General features: G+C 41.6%; 3 protein-coding genes across 5 annotated transcripts; 1 reads left to right on the top strand and 2 right to left on the bottom strand.

Moving 5' to 3' along the window:
• Positions 1 to 2,353: 2,353 nt before the first annotated feature.
• Positions 2,354 to 4,087, bottom strand: LOC129586355 (transcription factor HES-1-like). Its single transcript, XM_055479538.1, has 2 exons — positions 3,672 to 4,087; positions 2,354 to 2,923 (listed from the first exon to the last, which is right to left on the bottom strand). Exons 1-2 carry the CDS (start codon positions 3,735 to 3,737, stop codon positions 2,354 to 2,356), a joined length of 636 nt encoding a protein of 211 aa, XP_055335513.1. The 5' UTR covers positions 3,738 to 4,087.
• Positions 4,088 to 8,444: 4,357 nt separating this feature from the next.
• On the bottom strand, positions 8,445 to 15,807 carry LOC129586162 (dynamin-like 120 kDa protein, mitochondrial). Its single transcript, XM_055479210.1, has 26 exons — positions 15,394 to 15,807; positions 14,807 to 15,000; positions 14,612 to 14,693; positions 14,264 to 14,329; positions 14,071 to 14,178; positions 13,903 to 13,989; positions 13,756 to 13,832; positions 13,583 to 13,694; positions 13,376 to 13,516; positions 13,199 to 13,298; positions 12,941 to 13,071; positions 12,815 to 12,887; positions 12,678 to 12,750; positions 12,480 to 12,595; positions 12,348 to 12,412; positions 12,040 to 12,116; positions 11,852 to 11,947; positions 11,711 to 11,780; positions 11,486 to 11,641; positions 11,176 to 11,284; positions 10,955 to 11,091; positions 10,358 to 10,567; positions 10,197 to 10,290; positions 9,997 to 10,107; positions 9,066 to 9,685; positions 8,445 to 8,617 (listed from the first exon to the last, which is right to left on the bottom strand). Exons 1-25 carry the CDS (start codon positions 15,622 to 15,624, stop codon positions 9,579 to 9,581), a joined length of 2,823 nt encoding a protein of 940 aa, XP_055335185.1. The 5' UTR covers positions 15,625 to 15,807; the 3' UTR covers positions 8,445 to 8,617; positions 9,066 to 9,578.
• Positions 15,808 to 15,966: 159 nt separating this feature from the next.
• Positions 15,967 to 18,069, top strand: LOC129586256 (uncharacterized). 3 transcript variants are annotated; one of them, XM_055479368.1, is made up of 2 exons: positions 15,967 to 17,357; positions 17,403 to 18,069. In XM_055479368.1, exons 1-2 carry the CDS (start codon positions 16,198 to 16,200, stop codon positions 17,728 to 17,730), a joined length of 1,488 nt encoding a protein of 495 aa, XP_055335343.1. In that variant the 5' UTR covers positions 15,967 to 16,197; the 3' UTR covers positions 17,731 to 18,069. The 3 variants fall into 3 exon arrangements, with proteins under 3 accessions (XP_055335343.1, XP_055335342.1, XP_055335344.1); XM_055479367.1 differs by having other exon boundaries at positions 15,967 to 17,374; positions 17,411 to 18,069; XM_055479369.1 differs by having other exon boundaries at positions 15,967 to 17,364; positions 17,411 to 17,678.
• Positions 18,070 to 18,140: the final 71 nt, after the last annotated feature.

The raw sequence follows: 18,140 nt of genomic DNA, 5'->3' as shown, positions 1-18,140 counted from the left end.
AGAATGCAGGCGTATATTCATTAGCGTGGAATCACTGCACAGACTGCATCGTTAGCTGACTATTAGCGAACATTACCGATTCTTCTAGATAGTAATTTATCAATTATTCCATAACTCGGGCGGCTAACAACCTTTGCTTGAACCTGTATATTTATTGGATTTGTTGAAGAAGTAAATCTAAAGCTGGGCTCACTATCCTTATTATACGAGTATTACACATAAATCTCGTTTTATCTTACGTAAGCCAATATACAGTGGCTGCGAGTGCCAAGTGATATAAGGCGCAAAAATTTTGTAACTTTGTAAATTAAAACTACTTCTACTGCTACTCTGCTTTTAATGTGGTACTGAACCGCTAATTGTATTAATTATCCACAACTTTCGACACTCTCTTTATTGCAATCCAGCGTCAGCAACACGTCTTTATTGGTGCAGTTATTGAAATAGTGTTAATTTTAGGTAATTGTCCGAAACACTGGCACCTGCTTGTAAAGGTTACCTTTATGAGGCGCGCGAATGTATTCGAGCCGCATGCTGTACTATTCACGAGCAGATGCACGTGGATGTTTGCATTGGGAAATCGGATACGGCCGTGTGACCGGCAGTGTGACTGTCTTTTACGATCCTTTTCATAACGTCCCGGCCAATTCATCCTTTGATTTTACAGTCACAATAGCGTGTGCGTGTCACTGCCCTCGGTCAACTTCAAATTCGTTTGTTCGTATTCGATTGCTTTTAATTTACTTAGTGCCAAATTATGCTCTTAGTCGTCGTATTACCGCTAAGTAGCTAATATATTAACTTTTGTGTTCATATGCTGACGTACGGATACTATTGTACACATAAGCAAATTTGCGATAGATGCGCAATACTTACACTGACTACGAGAAATATTAGAAATAATGCATATGCTTGTATTAATTGGATAAACAGCTGTTTTTTGTCAGTTTACATTTTATTATTATCAAGATTAAAAACAGAAGAATATTACACATGCAGCGCGCAAATGTGGCTACTGAGACACAATTCAGAAGTTGCTCGTCATAAATATTTAAATGCAATCAGCTATGATCATAACGCGGCGAAACTGCGTAAAAGACTACCGAGAACAAAAAACTGGTATAGGCACACACAAACTTCCAAATCAAACGCCGGAAAAGTACCGTGGGTTGCGTTTAATGACTATATTGTGCTGGTGAAAAGCTGGCGACGGTGCAATTTTATGCCGCATAATTGTTTGGAGCGCACAAAAGCTTTGGCGAATATTCCGTTTTCTTTGACTTTGACATATGAGCATCAAGTATTAATGACGTTCTGGATATGGAAGATTGAGTCGAATGAATGGCAAAAGCACTTGGTTGTCGTGTTCCTCCTGTCTATTGAGAAGTTTATCACTCTCGTTTTCTTTGTCATTCTGCTCCGAATAGTTTGTACCTCTTGTAAACGCTCTGCATGCAATTGTTTCCCACTTTTTCAGATGATTCGTTAGTGAGTTATTTTTGCTTCCCGCTATTTCGATTTGGCAGATAAAGGTGTACTGGCTGTTTAGCAAATGGAATGGATTGTTATCAGGTACTGTTAACAGCAATTCGATCAAGTTGTTATAGAAAAACTTAATTTCTTTGCCACAATAACGTCAAGATATTACTGATTGCGTACTGATTTTTGCTCTCGGAGTGCTGCACTATGTACTTACATGTAGTTCTAACTGTGTATTCGTATTCGAAATAATTCAGTTAAGCAATTTATGACTACAATGGAATTTCAAAGTACGACATCAATTTTTTGCAGCACCAAAGTTTTGGGGAACTACAGGATTTTGCAATTTTACAAACATATTAAAGGCAAACTTCATAACCTTTACATAGTATATAAGCTGTATTTTTAGACGATTACTTAGTTTCGCACGCACCGGCAGCACACGAAGATAATTAAGGCACAGAAAGCCGTCGATAAAGAGAATCTGGCGACAGCACTGTAATTACATAACCGAAACGCCGACAGAAAGATCAAATGACTTGTGCAAATGGATTTATTGGAGGATCGCGATGCCGCTTACGTGTCTGATGTCACTCACAGGAATGCAACAGGTGCATTATATGACTCACGACAAAACATAAGTGCACAAAAGTAAATAGTGTTAGATTAACAAAATACGATAAATTAAACGACCATGAGAACCACACTTGAGTTTGTTGTACCGTTGCTCCATGAGCTAGTGCAATATGGGAATTAAAACGCCAAAACTAATGAAAGTAATACTTATTGCAAAGTATATCCTCTGAATCATCACGGAGCATTCAGGATTTAATTATTGTCGACTGCACTGAAGATGCCAATCGGTTGCATAAAATCACCACGGTCGCCACACCGCTTCCGTTTTTATGGGACTGCTGGGATAACCCGTGCTGCTGTAACAGGAGGAAACTGTTAAGGAAGGAGAAGGACTTTGTGGAACAACAGCGCATCCACTATGCAGAAAAGAGGCCGGACTCCTGGTTAGCGAATGGTACGCCGGCAGAACTGAATAGGAATTGGCAAAGGTCAAGTTGCTGCTATTGTCCTGATTAGGAAACTGCAGCATGCGTTCCGCGGCATGGCAGCAAAAGGTTAAATGATTCGAAATCTTCTGCTTGACCACTTCATCGAAATGCTCGCCGGAAAGAAAGCGATCGACGTCCTTCATGCATGCAAAGTAGCCGTCGCGGTATGCGCTGGAGTGGATGGCGCAATCATCGGGGCGGTGGTTTTGCCGGTTTTGTAATGTTTGCACGAAGGCAAGTGTTCGCTCCAAGATTTCCGCTTTATCCAGTTTAGAGTGCAGTCCTCTATCTTTGCTCTCACTCAGAATAATAAACTTCAGTTCCGCCAGGCTCTGGTTAATTCTAGCGCGGCGCTTGCGCTCAATTACACCTTTCGAAATCTAAAAAGTAGGATTTGGTAAGCGGTGGTCGAGAATAAATCAATTCAGCGGCGTAAAAAACGTTTCGTTTTGAACTGTATTTCCAATCTTGCTCTTTTGTGTTAAATAATCAATTAATTAAAAAAGGAATTATTGCAGGTTAACCACGCCAAAATTTAGCAACTCTGAACTGGAACGACGGATATGGCAGAAATTAAAGGCGACCCTGTATTCCAAATCAAACCACAACAAAAACACTAACCATAAATCAAACGATGTTATAAGTAATTTACGGGTACATGTACATTTTATTAACGTTAAGAAGTAGGTGTAACTTGTAAGGTGCTCTAAATCGCGGTTTAAATACATGATTTTGTGCTGTTTGGCAAGAAGAACATTTTGCATCCCTTTTGCTAGTTCATTTCATATTTTGTTATATGACAAAATTTAACAAATAATGCCTACGAAATATAAGAACTAATTAACTTTAAGCGTATTCCATGCTTGCTTGTGCTTATACACAGAAAGATTTCTCGCAGGCGATTTCAGACACTTAAGTGACTATTAACCATTGCATGATGCACCCCAAAAAGTTGTCGAAATTTCTGTTTTAAATCGAGCCACAGGGCGCTCTGTTGTTTACATAAATATGCAGAGTCTGCATTGTTTAAATAAATAAATACGCAGACCAGCCTGCACCATAGTTTCAGGGTAATCAACTCTGCATACACACTTTCTTTAAATTTTGATAATAGGTAAGGTGGCTTACCTTGCGGTTCGTAGCGGATTGGGCCACTCGTTTGCTCATGGTACCGGTTGAATCGGAAGTCATCATTTCAGTGTGCCGGATACGATGCAAAGTAAGAAAATTACACAGAACGGAACTTCTGTATATATTGTAGCTCGGATAAAAGCTGGAAAATACGCGACTGCGATGGGGATAAAATAACGCAAATCTGGAACTTATTCAGCAGCGGTAGCGAGGCGCTTCGGCAGACTATCCAGTTGTTCCAGTCAGTTGCACTGGTTTAATTGCATTCGCGTGACCACTGGCCGCATAACCAACTACTAAACCAGGCGCATGGAGTTTTCACCTAACTGCTTCTCCCTTTTATAGCCCAGGTGTGCCCAGCGCCCAATGTGCTGGCCAGAGGGGTTGGCTACAATGAGCGTCGATTGAAGAGCGGAAGCATGTAACCATATCTGTCTTAAGAAAGCAGCTGCCTCCGTGCCTGTGATTACGGCAATCACGGGTATGTACTCGTATGTATGCGCATTTGACTGCAATGTGAGAAGGGGTGACGAAAGGTAAGTCATTCGGAGCCAGCGTTCCTCCGGCGTTAATCTGTTGCGGTATACCGCTAACGAGAGAAGTTGAACCAATTGCAATCATGGCTTACAACCTGCTAACGATCGAACTGGAACGCCTTCTCCCAAATTCCGGGAAAAAACAATTTATTACTTGTAAGAAAATTGATTTTTGACGGCTATACAAATATACCGGCACATGCGGTAGTCAACTTAGAATTATTGTGTAACACCTGCAATAGAGTGGGTCGTGGACATAGACAGACTTTGCTTGCAACTAGTCTTATCTTTGCCGGTGGTGTTTTTCCAGGTGACCAGGAAAAGGACAACAACAAAATTAATAATGATTAATTTTTCTGCGGCGTTTCGTCAACATGTTACAAATAACTATCGTTCTTAACTTACTATCAGTTGTACAATTCGTTGTAGTACACTGCTGGTCTATTTCCGACACCTGGTTTTTAATAACAGGCAGACTGGCTTCTTCTAACAGATTCTGGTGGGAACATTTACAAAAATGTTCTTCATGAATATCTCTAATGAAAACTCATGTGGTGAGAAGCGGACATCCATTGGGCATTTATAGCCCTGCCGTCATAAATAGCATTTCATGTGTGGGAATTTCTCCATTAGAGCGTTGTAAATCCCATTGAGGTTTTCGTAAGAAATCATTACTGGGCCAGACAGTCGCGTTTCATTCATCACCATTGACATGAAAGCCGGCAAAAGGCCATAAGCATATAAATGGATTTATGGCTCTCATTTTGCCGCAATGGTAACAGTTGCTGGTAAATCTTGAGATGTTTTGTGAGATGCTGTAACAGTTTCACGGGGTGGAGAAGCAGGCACGGCATCAAAAGGTATTCAAAATGGCAGCGGATGTTGCTCTGGGTGTGGTAACACGCTACTCTTACGACTTTCTTTGTAATCGTATCGAAGATTATGCATATGTACAAGAATGCATATAGTCATGATAGTCATAACTCAATTCATTCATTTTTCTGCGCAGAAATCCTTTCGCAATTCGAAGTGCACTTTCCTCTTGGGCATTTATTAAGCAAAATTGCGGCTATTTGTTAAAATGTTGACAGTGAGTTGTGACCTTTCCGCACACTGCAACGTAAAATCGCAGCAAGGGCTAATGCATTTGTTGCAAAACAAAGTGGCATGCGTACAAACTGCTAAATGTGTAGAAAAGAAAATAGGTACTTCGCGCGTGAAGAAGCTGTCTATTGTTTACTAAAACCGCTGTAACAATTGCGTTGTCGATAAACGAAAAAACCTTGTCGTCTAGATTATAAAAATATAAAAATTCATTTAGGCTAAAAGAGTAACCAAAACAAATGTAACAAGTGGTATTTTGGGATTGTTCTAGTTTTCGCGAGGCGTCTTATCCATATTACAACCTTAATCTTTGATTAACTGATGGTTAAGTTCGGTAATTAGTTATTACAAAGCAGCATAACGATGCCATAACATTTGTGATGCGGTGACAAACTGGAAAGAAACAGCCTCTGCGTCGTGTCCCACGGAGCCGGACTAAAAGAATCCAGCTGGCAGTGTTTGCCGGCTGACCACGTAGTCGGCTGCCGACAAATGCCGTGCCCGGTGCGAAAACAACAGGAGACCCTTGTCATCGTCCTTACCACCTGCTTCCATATCGCGACACTCGTTAAGTTGTCATCGGTAGATTTTTATGCTTAATTACAACGGATTCCCGGTAATGAATGATGGACCCCCACCGAGCAGCGCTCTGTGCAGTGGTGAGTGGTGCCCCCTGCGGAGATTTTTTCCTTTTAGAAATTTCGCGCGCTCCGACAATTACTTTACTTACCTTGTTCCGCATCGCTCGGTAATTGTTTGAGTGTTCTCATGGCCAGAAGATGACTAAACACTTAATAGACGCTACAACAAAATATCCATCAATGCCAACACTCTGTCTAGATCTATCCACAGCAAAACTTAGTCTTTGTTAGTATGAAACAAATTTCCCTAAAACATGGAGTACTGGGCGATATAATAATTAATGGAGTAACCGCACAATGTTTAACTAGAAAGTGTAACTTTCAAAAAAAAAGGTAGCAGAGATGTCTGAAAAAAACGATCACGATTAAGTACTGCGTGTCGCAACACTGCTTCTATTTTGTATATACGTTCGAATCGGAAGTACTACTGTAGTGCAGCACAGGTAAACAGGATATCTCGACTGCGGGCTGTTTCACTCGTAAATATTTTTATGTATTTATAATCACTTGTGAAGTTTTTAAAAAAATTTTCCCCATTGCTGAAGCATTCAGCAGGCTCATCGGGACATTTAGCCGATCTGTTTGATCAGAACGAATGAACCATCGCCGGAGAAGGGCGTCAAAATTGTGAGAAAGATAGTCCATTCTGCCAGTAAAGTGTAGAGCTTAATTGCAAAACAGTATGGATTAGTATTTTGTTCTGAAGGAATATTGACTGTTCGGCTTGTGTGTCGTTTCGAGAGATCTTGGAAACGGGTTCAAGTGCGATTATCCCTTCCATCTGCGGACTGCGCAGATTAGATGAACGAACTTCTTCACGGCTTTACTCGTATAGTTTCAACAAAAAAGGATATTTTAAGTAATTCAATTTGGACAGGTATGCTGTATCTAAACCTATAGCATTATCGGCCCTCTGTAAATGGGTTGCCGGTCCTAATGGAACGATAATCCGCGAGGCATCCATCGATGACCACAACCGGTATATTTTGGCCACAACGTTGACGTCGATATAATATTATTTGTACGGCGCCCAATATAACGTCATGTTGCTGCAAAATATTGGTGACAGTGTCAGAAGCACAGTGTCACACACAGTAGTATTATATTCATAATGCATAGAAATACAAATATGCATGTTACCGTAGCTTGTGCACTACGGTGCTATTTCGTCCAAACTTATTGTTAGTGACGCAATTGTAGACACTCACTGCTCCTTTTAAAGCTCACACCACAGCTTGCGATTCTGCAGTATTAATTTCAAAAGCCTTGTCTTCAGTGCAATCTTGCATGCGAACTGTGCACAGATACAATCAACAATGCGCCACAAGGCTTCAATGGCTTGATTAACCGTCGTTAAAATCGTTTTACACTACATACTCTTATGCACGTTTTATGCAATACATGTTGTGCAGATGTGAAATGGTAACTGCAAAGATTATTTTGTTTGTTTCTACAACTTTACGTACGATGCAAATAAAGAAGGCGGCTGACACTGCTAGTTTCAGACATTTATAAATTGCGGTGTGATACCGGTTGCTAAATAAGTTACAAGTGCAGAACGTAATGCCAATTACCGTATATCGGCTGCCCACGCATAAATATGAGTGATAAAATCAGAATTTTGTTTAGAAGCTGGTTCATTTGCTTCTCCGATACTTTCATTCATAATGCGCGCAATCATTACGCTGATTATCTTTCTCTTGGCAAATGGGGAGTCGAGACGTTGGTTCTTTTTGGCATCGAAAGGTTTGTTATCTGATTGTCTTTGGGAAGTAGTTAGATCCATCAACTGGCTTTTTGTTCTTGTGAATGAGATCGGGCGATACTGAACACATGTCTTAATGAGTCTTCACAACTTTTCCCAAAATGTCTGCACTGGCTGTTGCGTTCTTGACAGGTAGTATTTAACCTACGCATTATCGCACAATACCAGACATAATATATGCGTTTATGAGGCAAACTAGACAAAAGGTGCTATCAGGCCACAGGACGCATTAATTGCTTTTTGCCAAAGATTTTCCTTGACGCAAGCTGCTCCTACACCTGGTCCACACTTCACAGCTATGCATACACTGCCGGCTATATAGCGCAATCGGTGTAATTATAACTGCCCACAAGCATTGTTGATCTTGCATTCCGGTGCTATTGATCTTGCATCACGTCCGTTACTCACTCTAACAAAATGTTTATTTACGATAGCGGACATTTAGGTAGCCTGCAGAATGCAGAGTTGTGGTTTCTGTTTAAGCTTATTTATCATTGTATATTTATCAACAGTGGATTAGGTGATCTACATACGAATCAGTATTTGATCCTGCCCATGATCAGTACTAATAAAACTGTAACAGCAAAGTCGAAGTTACTTATCTTATGCATTTCATCCTTGCGTATTGTCTAAAATGTGAGCTTTTACATTATTGCTCCGTGCTCCTATAGTTAATAGCGATGTTTCATTGAAACTTACAAGGCATGGTAAGACTCGCACTATGTATTACAGCGAAGATTATGTGAAAACGATCCTAGGCTTTGTGTTTATTATATTTGCCATTTAAAGGCAAAAGCTTCGTTTTGCAGGATTACTGGATTGTCTTGGAATTTCAAAGAAGACAGGAGGATTACAGCGTCTCGGCGGCAACCGGAAAATTAGTGATATCTGTAAAATCTGAAAAACAAACGCAAATATTCATATACCCCATTGAAATATTCAGAGTACAAACCAAAGCGCAGAGCACAACATAATTTTCATAATAATAATATAATGCATTTTCATATCAACATTGTATTTGTGGCAAATGACGCTTTGCCTCTTACGATTATCACCTAACTACAAAGTATAACATGCGTAAAAGAAACCAACACCTATATTACGATCGATCTTCGCAATTTTTGATGGCTGATGTGAAATCGCTTCTCCTATGGCATTACACAGGTAATTCGACCCACAACTCATTAGCTGACCTATGCGTTCATCGGTGCTCGGATTTTTTTAAACTTTGTCAACTTAAACCGTTGTTGCGCGTAATCGACAGTATCTATACAGACTTATAATCTGCACTGGGTTTTGCTATGCGACCTTTACAGATTTGCACATTATGAGTCATGCAAGTCACCTGTCGGTATCCTCGCATCCAACGCCGTATGTGAGTCTATATGCAATCGTCCCAACTGCAGCAATTACGAGCCACACTCCAGGAGGTAGCCTTTTCTTTCCGAAAGATTACACCAGAAAAGACATACCGATGTCTATTGGTTTCCACTTTCCCAGCACGCTAATTCACCGATATTCAGGTCTCCTTGTGCATAAAGCCGACTTTTTGTCCGCAGGATTAACCGATACACTACCGGCATCATGTTCCGCGCACGGCGGGATATCGTCGCTTTCAGCCAGCGCTCGCTGTTTCCCGCTTTTGATTATGTTCGCGTGTTTAATCCGCCACATCTGAACTCCACACAAACACCACAAAAGACATCATTATCACAAGCCAAACGCACTTAGTAAAACATCTTTACAGGCTTGCTAGGGTTAATCATGATTAAGGCAAAGGTAATAGCCGTTAACAAAATAAAAACCAAACCACTGAGCTGGCACACATTGGACTAGCAAGAAACCAAATGCACACGTATCATGCATTGTCATCGGCTGAAAAGCTCCCACGTGAATGAATCGGTTCTTCTTCTTCCAGAAGCTTCTGCAAATCCTCCAGCTTTTCTTGAATTGTTGTAATCTTTTCTAAAACAATAACCAAATAAAGTAAAAATCGCAATTCCCTGAGTAAAAATCGTTATGATATTTTGCGCAAAGTGATAAGGCGGTATAAGAGCTGTAAACTTAAGCAATTCATTTGCACAACAGCGAGTTCGCATCATATGTAAGGGCTGCAATCAGATATGGAAGCATAATTCTGGCATGACTTCATTGCCAGATAATTACTTTAATGAGCATTTCTAAGATATCGTGTGCCGCTGCAGTTCAGCTGCAGCCAGTATCCGTCCACACATTTTCGTGGCATGCTTATTATCCATAATGAGCAGCGCACTTACTTAATTCTTCGGCTAAGCCAATCCTGGCATGGTTAAAGTACTGTTTAATCCTAACCGGATCCCGTTCCAATCCGTCAAGTATTTGCCTAACCTCACTCTCCAGGCGCCCCACTACAACGCACCAGAGAATACACGCATTAATCCCAACAAGTGTCTTAAACACGCCCCCATCCCCTCCGACCGAGTGGCACTTCACTAACATTCAGTGGTGGCAAGCTGCTGGCGTAGTGCGACACTTGCTGTTCGGATCATCCGCTTTACGCGATAAAATAACTCCACGTCTGAGCAATCACCCTGTCGACACAACAAGGAAATCAGTGGCTAGAACAATAGTCTGCAGTGGGATCAACAGTGTAACCACCTTGTGCGTCAAATGATCCCCATCATCAGTATCGACAACCTCTCCACAGAGGGCCACTTTTTGTACCGCCTGCTCCAGGAAACGCGACAAGAACAAGTAGCGCCATGTCTCCCGAATGAACATGCCGTCCACTTTTATATTTGCCGACTCGAGAGTCTTTTGTATCACATTCACTTCGTCCTTCGATAGCTCAGGGCTGCGTGCCACATCCTGCAAGAGCGAAGGTAAGTAATGAATGAATGCTGGACAGACAATGGTCAAGTAAAGAGTGATCACACAATAATAAAGTTTATGATACAACTAATGGCTAAGTTACGAGTGAATTTTTGACTGTACAGAGTAAGTAATGTGCCCACGCTTGAACCTTGTGTCAGGTATTTTGATTATAACGCATCGATGCTACAGAGCCGACACGACCAAGTACAATACAACAGCTCTACTGATTTAAGTTACGGGAACCGAATACGAAAAGATGTTTTTTCACGACCCGATTTCTAAGCATACTAATTTGATAAAGCGAGCCTAACAATAAATGATGTAAGTCGAAAAACTGTAATAGTGCTAATCTGCGATTCGTTAACGGTAACGAAATCGAACCTCATCATTCGGTAGTATCAGCTTTTCCAGCTGATCCATGACGGCTCGGCGATGACGGTGCTCTTGTGTTTGTAAACGGAAAAGGAACAATCGTTCCCACGATGATGGACCCGAAAATTCCTGAATTTTGGTCTGCACTGTTAAAATAATAACTTTAAACAAAGGAGCGGACAACCCCAAATACATAAAAACCGCTTTAAATTAAGTAAATTAAGCGGTACCCTCGATCAAGCGGTCAGAACAAGCCTGTTCCATAAATCGGACGGCAATATTCCAGTCATCAGGAGTGATCACATATGGCGCTTCACATGTGTTAACCAAGGCAGAGCGCTGAAAAAAATAAATACGAAAAGATATAGCGAAAATACTGATTTTATGAAATCGGGTTTCATTCTTTACACCATGTGCAAAGTTGCTTATATTCAAACTTCGTAAGTCACACTTCTGAGTGCATTGTAACTCTTACTCATTAGGAACGACCTCTATTTCAACAATCCAACTGAAATCTACTGTTATCAGTATACTGAATACCAAATTTTCACGAGCCCTGGTGTCCCACTGATGCGTTTTCTTTGCCTGTTCCAGTATGGTTTCTTTAAAATTATCGTAGATATCGTCATGCTCTTTGGTGCTTTTCCTTCGGCTGATAATGTGTTTGAACTTTCCGAATAATGTGGAACCGGCAACCTGCGCCGACAAGATGGTGATTAAACAAAAGTAAGTTTCGTGTCACGGTGAAGCACAAAACCTGCATACATCGACAGCTCGCAAAGGAAACATTCCATCCGCCCATGCTTTCAGTCTCAGATCAGTCGCAACTCGGAAACTGACAACCATGTTTTTTATGAAGTGATCCAATAAAACAGTGCTACAATAAGGTAATAGCTGCTAGCATACTCAGTCTTGCTTGATCCAGTTGCAATCGGTACGTAAACGTTATCAAATATGTAATCCGCCACAGAATTCCATAAATTCTCTTCAAATTCTGTTTCCCTAAAATCACATTAAGACCGATGAATACTTAGGCAATCGCTACCAAGATAACATTTCCGGGAAGAAAAAACGACCATTGCGGCAGTGTTTACCAAGTTGAGGATGGAACACTGTTCAGCTTTGCAACATCGTCAAGCAGTTGCATGCGCCCTGTTTCGTATAATTCATCCTGAAAATGAATACATCACAATAAATTTCACATTAAATACTGCGGTACATCCCGATTGTACCAATTTTCACTACGGTTACGTACTGTTGTGCCGTACAGTATGCCGTATACGGCAGTACAGTATACTGTTTGGGGGCTCTAATCCCGAATAAATTTCCCCCCTAAATTTCAGTAAAGGAATCGGCAGTGTGCCAGAGCGGCAACATTACGTATCACGTAGTATACACATACCCGGTCCAAAACGCGTGCCTTATAAAATTTAGTCTTCCAGTCTTTCTCCAGCGCAGCTTTGCGGGCTAGAAAGATATCGCTTACTTGTTAAAAAAACCTGCGATATATTGCAGCTGCAGCTACTTCACCAACCTTTGAGGAAATCGATCTGATAGCGTAGGGAGTTTTTCACAAACTGCCAGAACAAGTCAGCAATTCCTGCACTCATGTTCTTCACTGTGCAAGTAGTGGACTTCAACGAATCCGATCTTTAACGAATCCGATCCGAATGAAAAAATACTATCAAAAGGCTTTACCTAGTCTACGGTACTGTATTTTATTCCGTTTTACCTGAACAAGCTCGATTCGGAAAAAAACTTTTTCTCGAAGGCTTCGACATCTTCTATCGGCTCTGTTTTTGATCCTGCAAGAAGTCTATTAAGTTATCGCATTGCATTTATTCAACTAAACAAAGGCAGATAGCAAACCTCTTGCAGGCACCGCAACATAAAAACCCGATCCTTTGAGCGGAAATAATGAGCCATCGGTAACTCGCCGAATCTTCAAAATCATCTGATTTATTCAAGCGCTCAACGAAAACAGATTTCGGTTACCTTTTCTGGGTCGGCCAAACTAGTTTCCACTAAATCGGTTTTGGTCAACACAAACACCGACCGTACACCGTCGGAATCGAAGTCCTTTACAAGTTCGACGGCTCGACTGTAGGGCGAATCACGCGACGCATCTGCCCCAACAGTGTACGTTAAATTAAGATAACTAAACAAAAACAAGTGGAGAACAGCATTTACACCAGAAAAACTGACACTGGTGCTTAACAGCAATCACCGTTCTCCGTATTAGTTATTACGCACCAATTGTACACAAGAGCAAAGTCTGCGGACTCCGCAAAAGATTGTAACAAAATTCTCGGGTGGTTTCAGAAACCGTCGCCACCGGATCATTATAGATTCCCTAAATAGTCAACACAGAATCATTATTCGGATAGTAAAATCGGAAAACCGCACTCATTTTCAGTAAAGTGCGCTGACCAGAGGTAATGCCGGCAGATCGACAATAACCATTCGGCTTAAGTTTGGACCCCAGATTGTTAGGGACACCACCGAGGCAGGTGCATCGGAATTAGCGACAGATTTCACGCGCAATTCCAGTTCCTTGCGTAATTCCTCGATCTAGGCAGCACACGTTATTAATAAGATGAAATTTGGACACATTGAAAGACTTTAATTACCGCTTACATCAGATCCGTTTTCCAAATCGAATTCCCGGTCGGTATCGTTAAACTGCGCTAAATGGTATGGGCCCTCACATAGCGTGAATTTAACAGGAACTTGCGGCTTATATTCATTCCTAAAAATAATACAGCAAAATCATATCACATCACGTGAAAACAGAAAGCAGCAGATATTACCTCGGAAAAATACGTGTCCTCAGCAACATTTCCAACAAGCTACTCTTGCCAGAATTTGTGTCTCCAACAATGACGATCTATGAACGTTGAGCGTTGAGGATGAACCTAAATAAAAATTTAATCTTTTCTTAAACACTTCGACGTTACCTGCGGCAGACTAATCTGCGTATCGAAGGTATTTCGCAAATCAATGACTTCGTCCAGCACTTCGCTGTACATTTCAATTGGGTTTCTCTGAAAATATTCAAGAATCAAGATGTTACAATCTATTCGAACAAAACAACTGCTTAATACAGTGTTAAATGCTAATAATACTTTTAGCTTGCGCGACATCATATCTCTCCCTTCCTGTCGCAATAAAATTTGTCGGCGAAGTTCTTGGTTCTCTTTTTCCAGCTTGAAAATGCTCTGCTGATACCGCAGCTGAAACGAAGCGCGGAATTCCAGAACGTTGCCGAAAGATAAAGCATATGTAGCACATGGACACGCAGTTAATTCTATTTTATACCTGCTCTTTTAATAATTCGCTTTCCAACGATGCTATCTGGTCATCCACAGTTTCCGACGGGAAACTCTACAAGCGTAGACTGTTAGATATTCGCACAGTAATTAATAACAGTTATACAGAGAAAGTGAGAAAGTTCCATAAATGCTATCACGAAAAAGTGCAACCGTAAAGATTTCCAAAAATAATACTTCAAAAATCAATATACTGTAAAAATAAGTACACTACAAAAATGATGCTCAGAACTTTTACAACTAAAACAGAGAGGTCAGGGTCGCTTATTACTTATTACTGACGCCTACTATTGTTAATCGGAATACGCATAAAGTAAAACAGTCGGAAGCAACTCACTGCGGAACGGCTACCGGCGTCCGATCTTGCAGCTACACTGTGCACAAGCAGCGGTTTGAAGGAAACCGAATACGAAAACGGTCTGCAAATTTAGAAAAAAACAAAAATGTACTTAGACAAGCCCACGACATACTAACCAATTTATAATCACACTGTTCCGTTCACAAAGCAGTCCTTTGGTAACATTGAGCATACCTTTGCTGTCGCCATAATCCTGCCGGGTCGGACAAATTGAAATCGAAGAGATCAGAATGTCCCTTCAAAAGTCCAATAAAACTTCCGAAACTGTCGTATGTCCGGAATTGGGTTACAAGCGACGGAATTGTGCATTCGAAACGAATTACAGGTGTAAATGGCGCTGAAGTGTTCAACCTGAGTTTTCTGGATTTCTGTTAAACACAAATCAGAGTTATTAGACTGACGGGACTGGGAGTACGTAGTAAACACAATTATCAATAATGTTCATAAATACAATCGTGAACACTTCGCCATTCAAAAACAAACCCCCCATCATTTCAGCCAAAAATTAAATCTACAATAATAACTCAGAGAAACCGAAGCTCCATCTAAATAATATTTTTAAAGTGCAAACTCAACAGTTGTAAGCAGGGGCGGCTGGAGCTTCCCAGTTTGGGGTGGGTCAGCACTATTGGCTTTGGGGTGGGCCAGGCCCATACACCACTATGTTAAAAAATTTTTTTTGGAGGGGGCCATGGCCCCCTGGCCGAGGGGTTCCAGCCGCCTATGGTTGTAAGTAATTTGTTACCAGATTCAACACGCACCTGAGTTCTGGCTTGCTCTCTGTGGTCATAAACACATTTGGCCACTGCTGCTCCAAATACTGCGTACAGCACTCGAACCCAATGCTTCACAAAGCTTTTTCTAGCAGCATTATCTCTTACATTAAGGTTTATGCTGCGATATATGCGTGTCCGCAAAGGAAGCGCTCGTAACAACTGGGTGTGCTGGGACGCAGTGCGCCATCCAAAGAGAGAAGACATTTTGGTTATCATCCAGCACTTATCACAGGATAATGAGATTATGGACTTCACCCATAGGAAGGTCTCTTGCCGTCACAAAATCTGATATACCAGAGGCCCAGTTCAAAAAATCAAAACCAGCACACACGTAACAAGACAAACAAGATTCATTTCAAAGTTTCAAACTACAGCAATAAATAATAATATCTACGTATAGATTCTAGACAGAAGAGAAGAGTAACTACGAGTTTTGTTTTAGTCTTACAACTAAGTACTACCGCAGACAAATCGCAACATAGGCGGCCGCGCTTGCGACAAGAAGCTGAAAGGGCCAGCGCCATCGTCTGCTTACTATAGCGCTAGCAAGTTTTGTGGAACAGCTGACTTTTAACAAATCGCCATCATTTTTAATTTTTTATAATTTTGTGAAACAGATTCTGTGATACTTTCATCTTAGAAGAAGTATTCTTTTTGGTAATATTTTTGGTAGTTTGTTCGTTCAGCAAGGGAACTCTTAAGTCTTACTGAAAGCTCTAATAACTGAAAGCCCTTGTAGCGATACTCTGAACGGAAAAATCGGGTTTTCGTCTGTTGTCGTCAAGAACCATGGCGCACGTGCAGACTGGGTCTCAGCAGCCGAAATCTCTAGAGGAACACATTTTCTGGTTGGCCAAGATGTCCGCGGACGTGTACGGGATTCCTCTCAGTAATATGTATCCGAAAGGTGCTCGGGACGTGGTAGTTGGACTAAGTGGCTTCAGTCTTGGAAACATTCCTGCGTCTGAGCCGGACCGGTCTGAATATGTTATCGGCAAAGGCAACGAGCTGTTTGCGAAGATTTTTGAGTGCCTTCTGGAAACGGGACCTGGCGCTCAGAAAGTGATAAAAGGAGAATGCATCCAAGTACTGCTCCGCGTGCTGCAATTTTCCAACTGTCGTCCATTCCATGTGCGCATCAGTCCTTCGGCCGACCGATGGCGTTTAGTAGTCACTGCAATGCTTTTTGATTGCTTTGGATTGCTCATGGAATTATCCCCCGCATCGTCCACTCGCTTCGTTAGCGAACCAGTACATTTGGCTGTTAAGTTGTTGGATATATCGGGAACTTTCCCGGATAAGGAAATTAATCCGGACGTGGTTGCGGTGATTCTCAAGTGCTACCGATTTTTGTCCTCTTCACTGAGTGAACCACTGTTAGCGGACGTGTTCAGCCCGGCGGATATTCGCGAATTAACCCAGAATATTGCCAAGGACGTGTCGAAATCGCCGGTCTCTGCAATCCAGAGCGCCGCGGTATCTTGCTCGACGATTCTCTTGCAGTCACAGGCCATCGTTCTGAAAACTGACACTAAAAATCGCTTATTTACCGCACTCATCTCTGTGATTCGTGTGAAGTTGCGCTCAAATCAGGAACGGCGCTTGTTAAGCGGAGAAATTCAGTTCTGTTGGCGTGTTTATGGGGCATTGACTGCTTTTATTTTGTCATCAGCGGTACATGTTGGAGTTTTAAACGTGTGCACGGACGTTTTTGAGGACGGGCTGAAAATCAAAGATTTCGACGTGCAGATCATTTGCAAACAAGGACTGCAGATTATTTCGTCGCTTGTGAGGCCTCGTACTCCGAAGGAGATTATTCAAAATCCAGGGGCTCAGATGGAAGCGGCAGCGGCTGTTAGTGAGTCGATCATGGACGCGAAACCAGTGAAACCGAAAAGACCGGCAACAGACCTCAGCAATGCCAGCGATCCAACCTCAAACAAATATACCTTCGATGTTACGCCTAGTAAAATTAGTGGTTCAGTAGCGAATACGGATATAGGAAACGGATGGCAGGGAGATGAGAATGCTACTTCAGGCTCCGCTGAAGCAGTGGAGATGCCGGTTGAAGCAACAAGTGCTTCGCCGCAACCTAATGCGCAGTCAACAGTTTCCAGTATAGTGAAGCAACCAGAAGCGGGTGGTTTACCTATGGAAACAAGCGAAGATCTTCCGGAAAGCACGAAGGAGCGCTTGCTAACTCTTGATGCTGCACAGGGAAAGGAATCTGTTGATAATACCGGTTCTGGCCTTCCGGATCCAGATAAAGACGCTCAAGAACTGATGATGCTTTTTCGTGATTCGGATCCTGATCCAGTATAGTCGGCAGTTGTTAATCCAGTACCGTGCGCATGCGCTTTTTTTGCATTGGATGAACTCATGTGACATGACTGTGATGGTTCGTCCATAATTTAAACTGCATTTGGTGCAAGGTTGCTCTGTGTACGATAAAAAGCAGAAAGTGACGTGCGGATGAAGACCTGATTTGTATTTTTATAGTGTATAATTAAGAAGACTAATAATTTGTATTTTTATAGTGATAGTTAACTGGCAGTGGCTGCTCCAGTTACAGTGCGACCCTGTCCCACATTAACACTTAAGTACGACTTTGCTTTCTCTGATGACAAAAAAAAAGATCGAAATAAACGAAGTACTTTTGACTTTCCGATTAACTTTCTTTCTTCCGCTGAATGAAGCACTTCCTTTCGCAGTGAGAAAGCGTTAGCGAAAAG

Source organism: Paramacrobiotus metropolitanus, unplaced genomic scaffold, assembly GCF_019649055.1.
Source record: "Paramacrobiotus metropolitanus isolate TYO unplaced genomic scaffold, Prichtersi_v1.0 Parri_scaffold0000020, whole genome shotgun sequence".
Lineage (NCBI taxonomy): Eukaryota > Metazoa > Tardigrada > Eutardigrada > Parachela > Macrobiotidae > Paramacrobiotus > Paramacrobiotus metropolitanus.
Note: the sequence above shows the minus strand (reverse complement) of the source record. Positions and strands in the feature narration are given on the sequence as shown.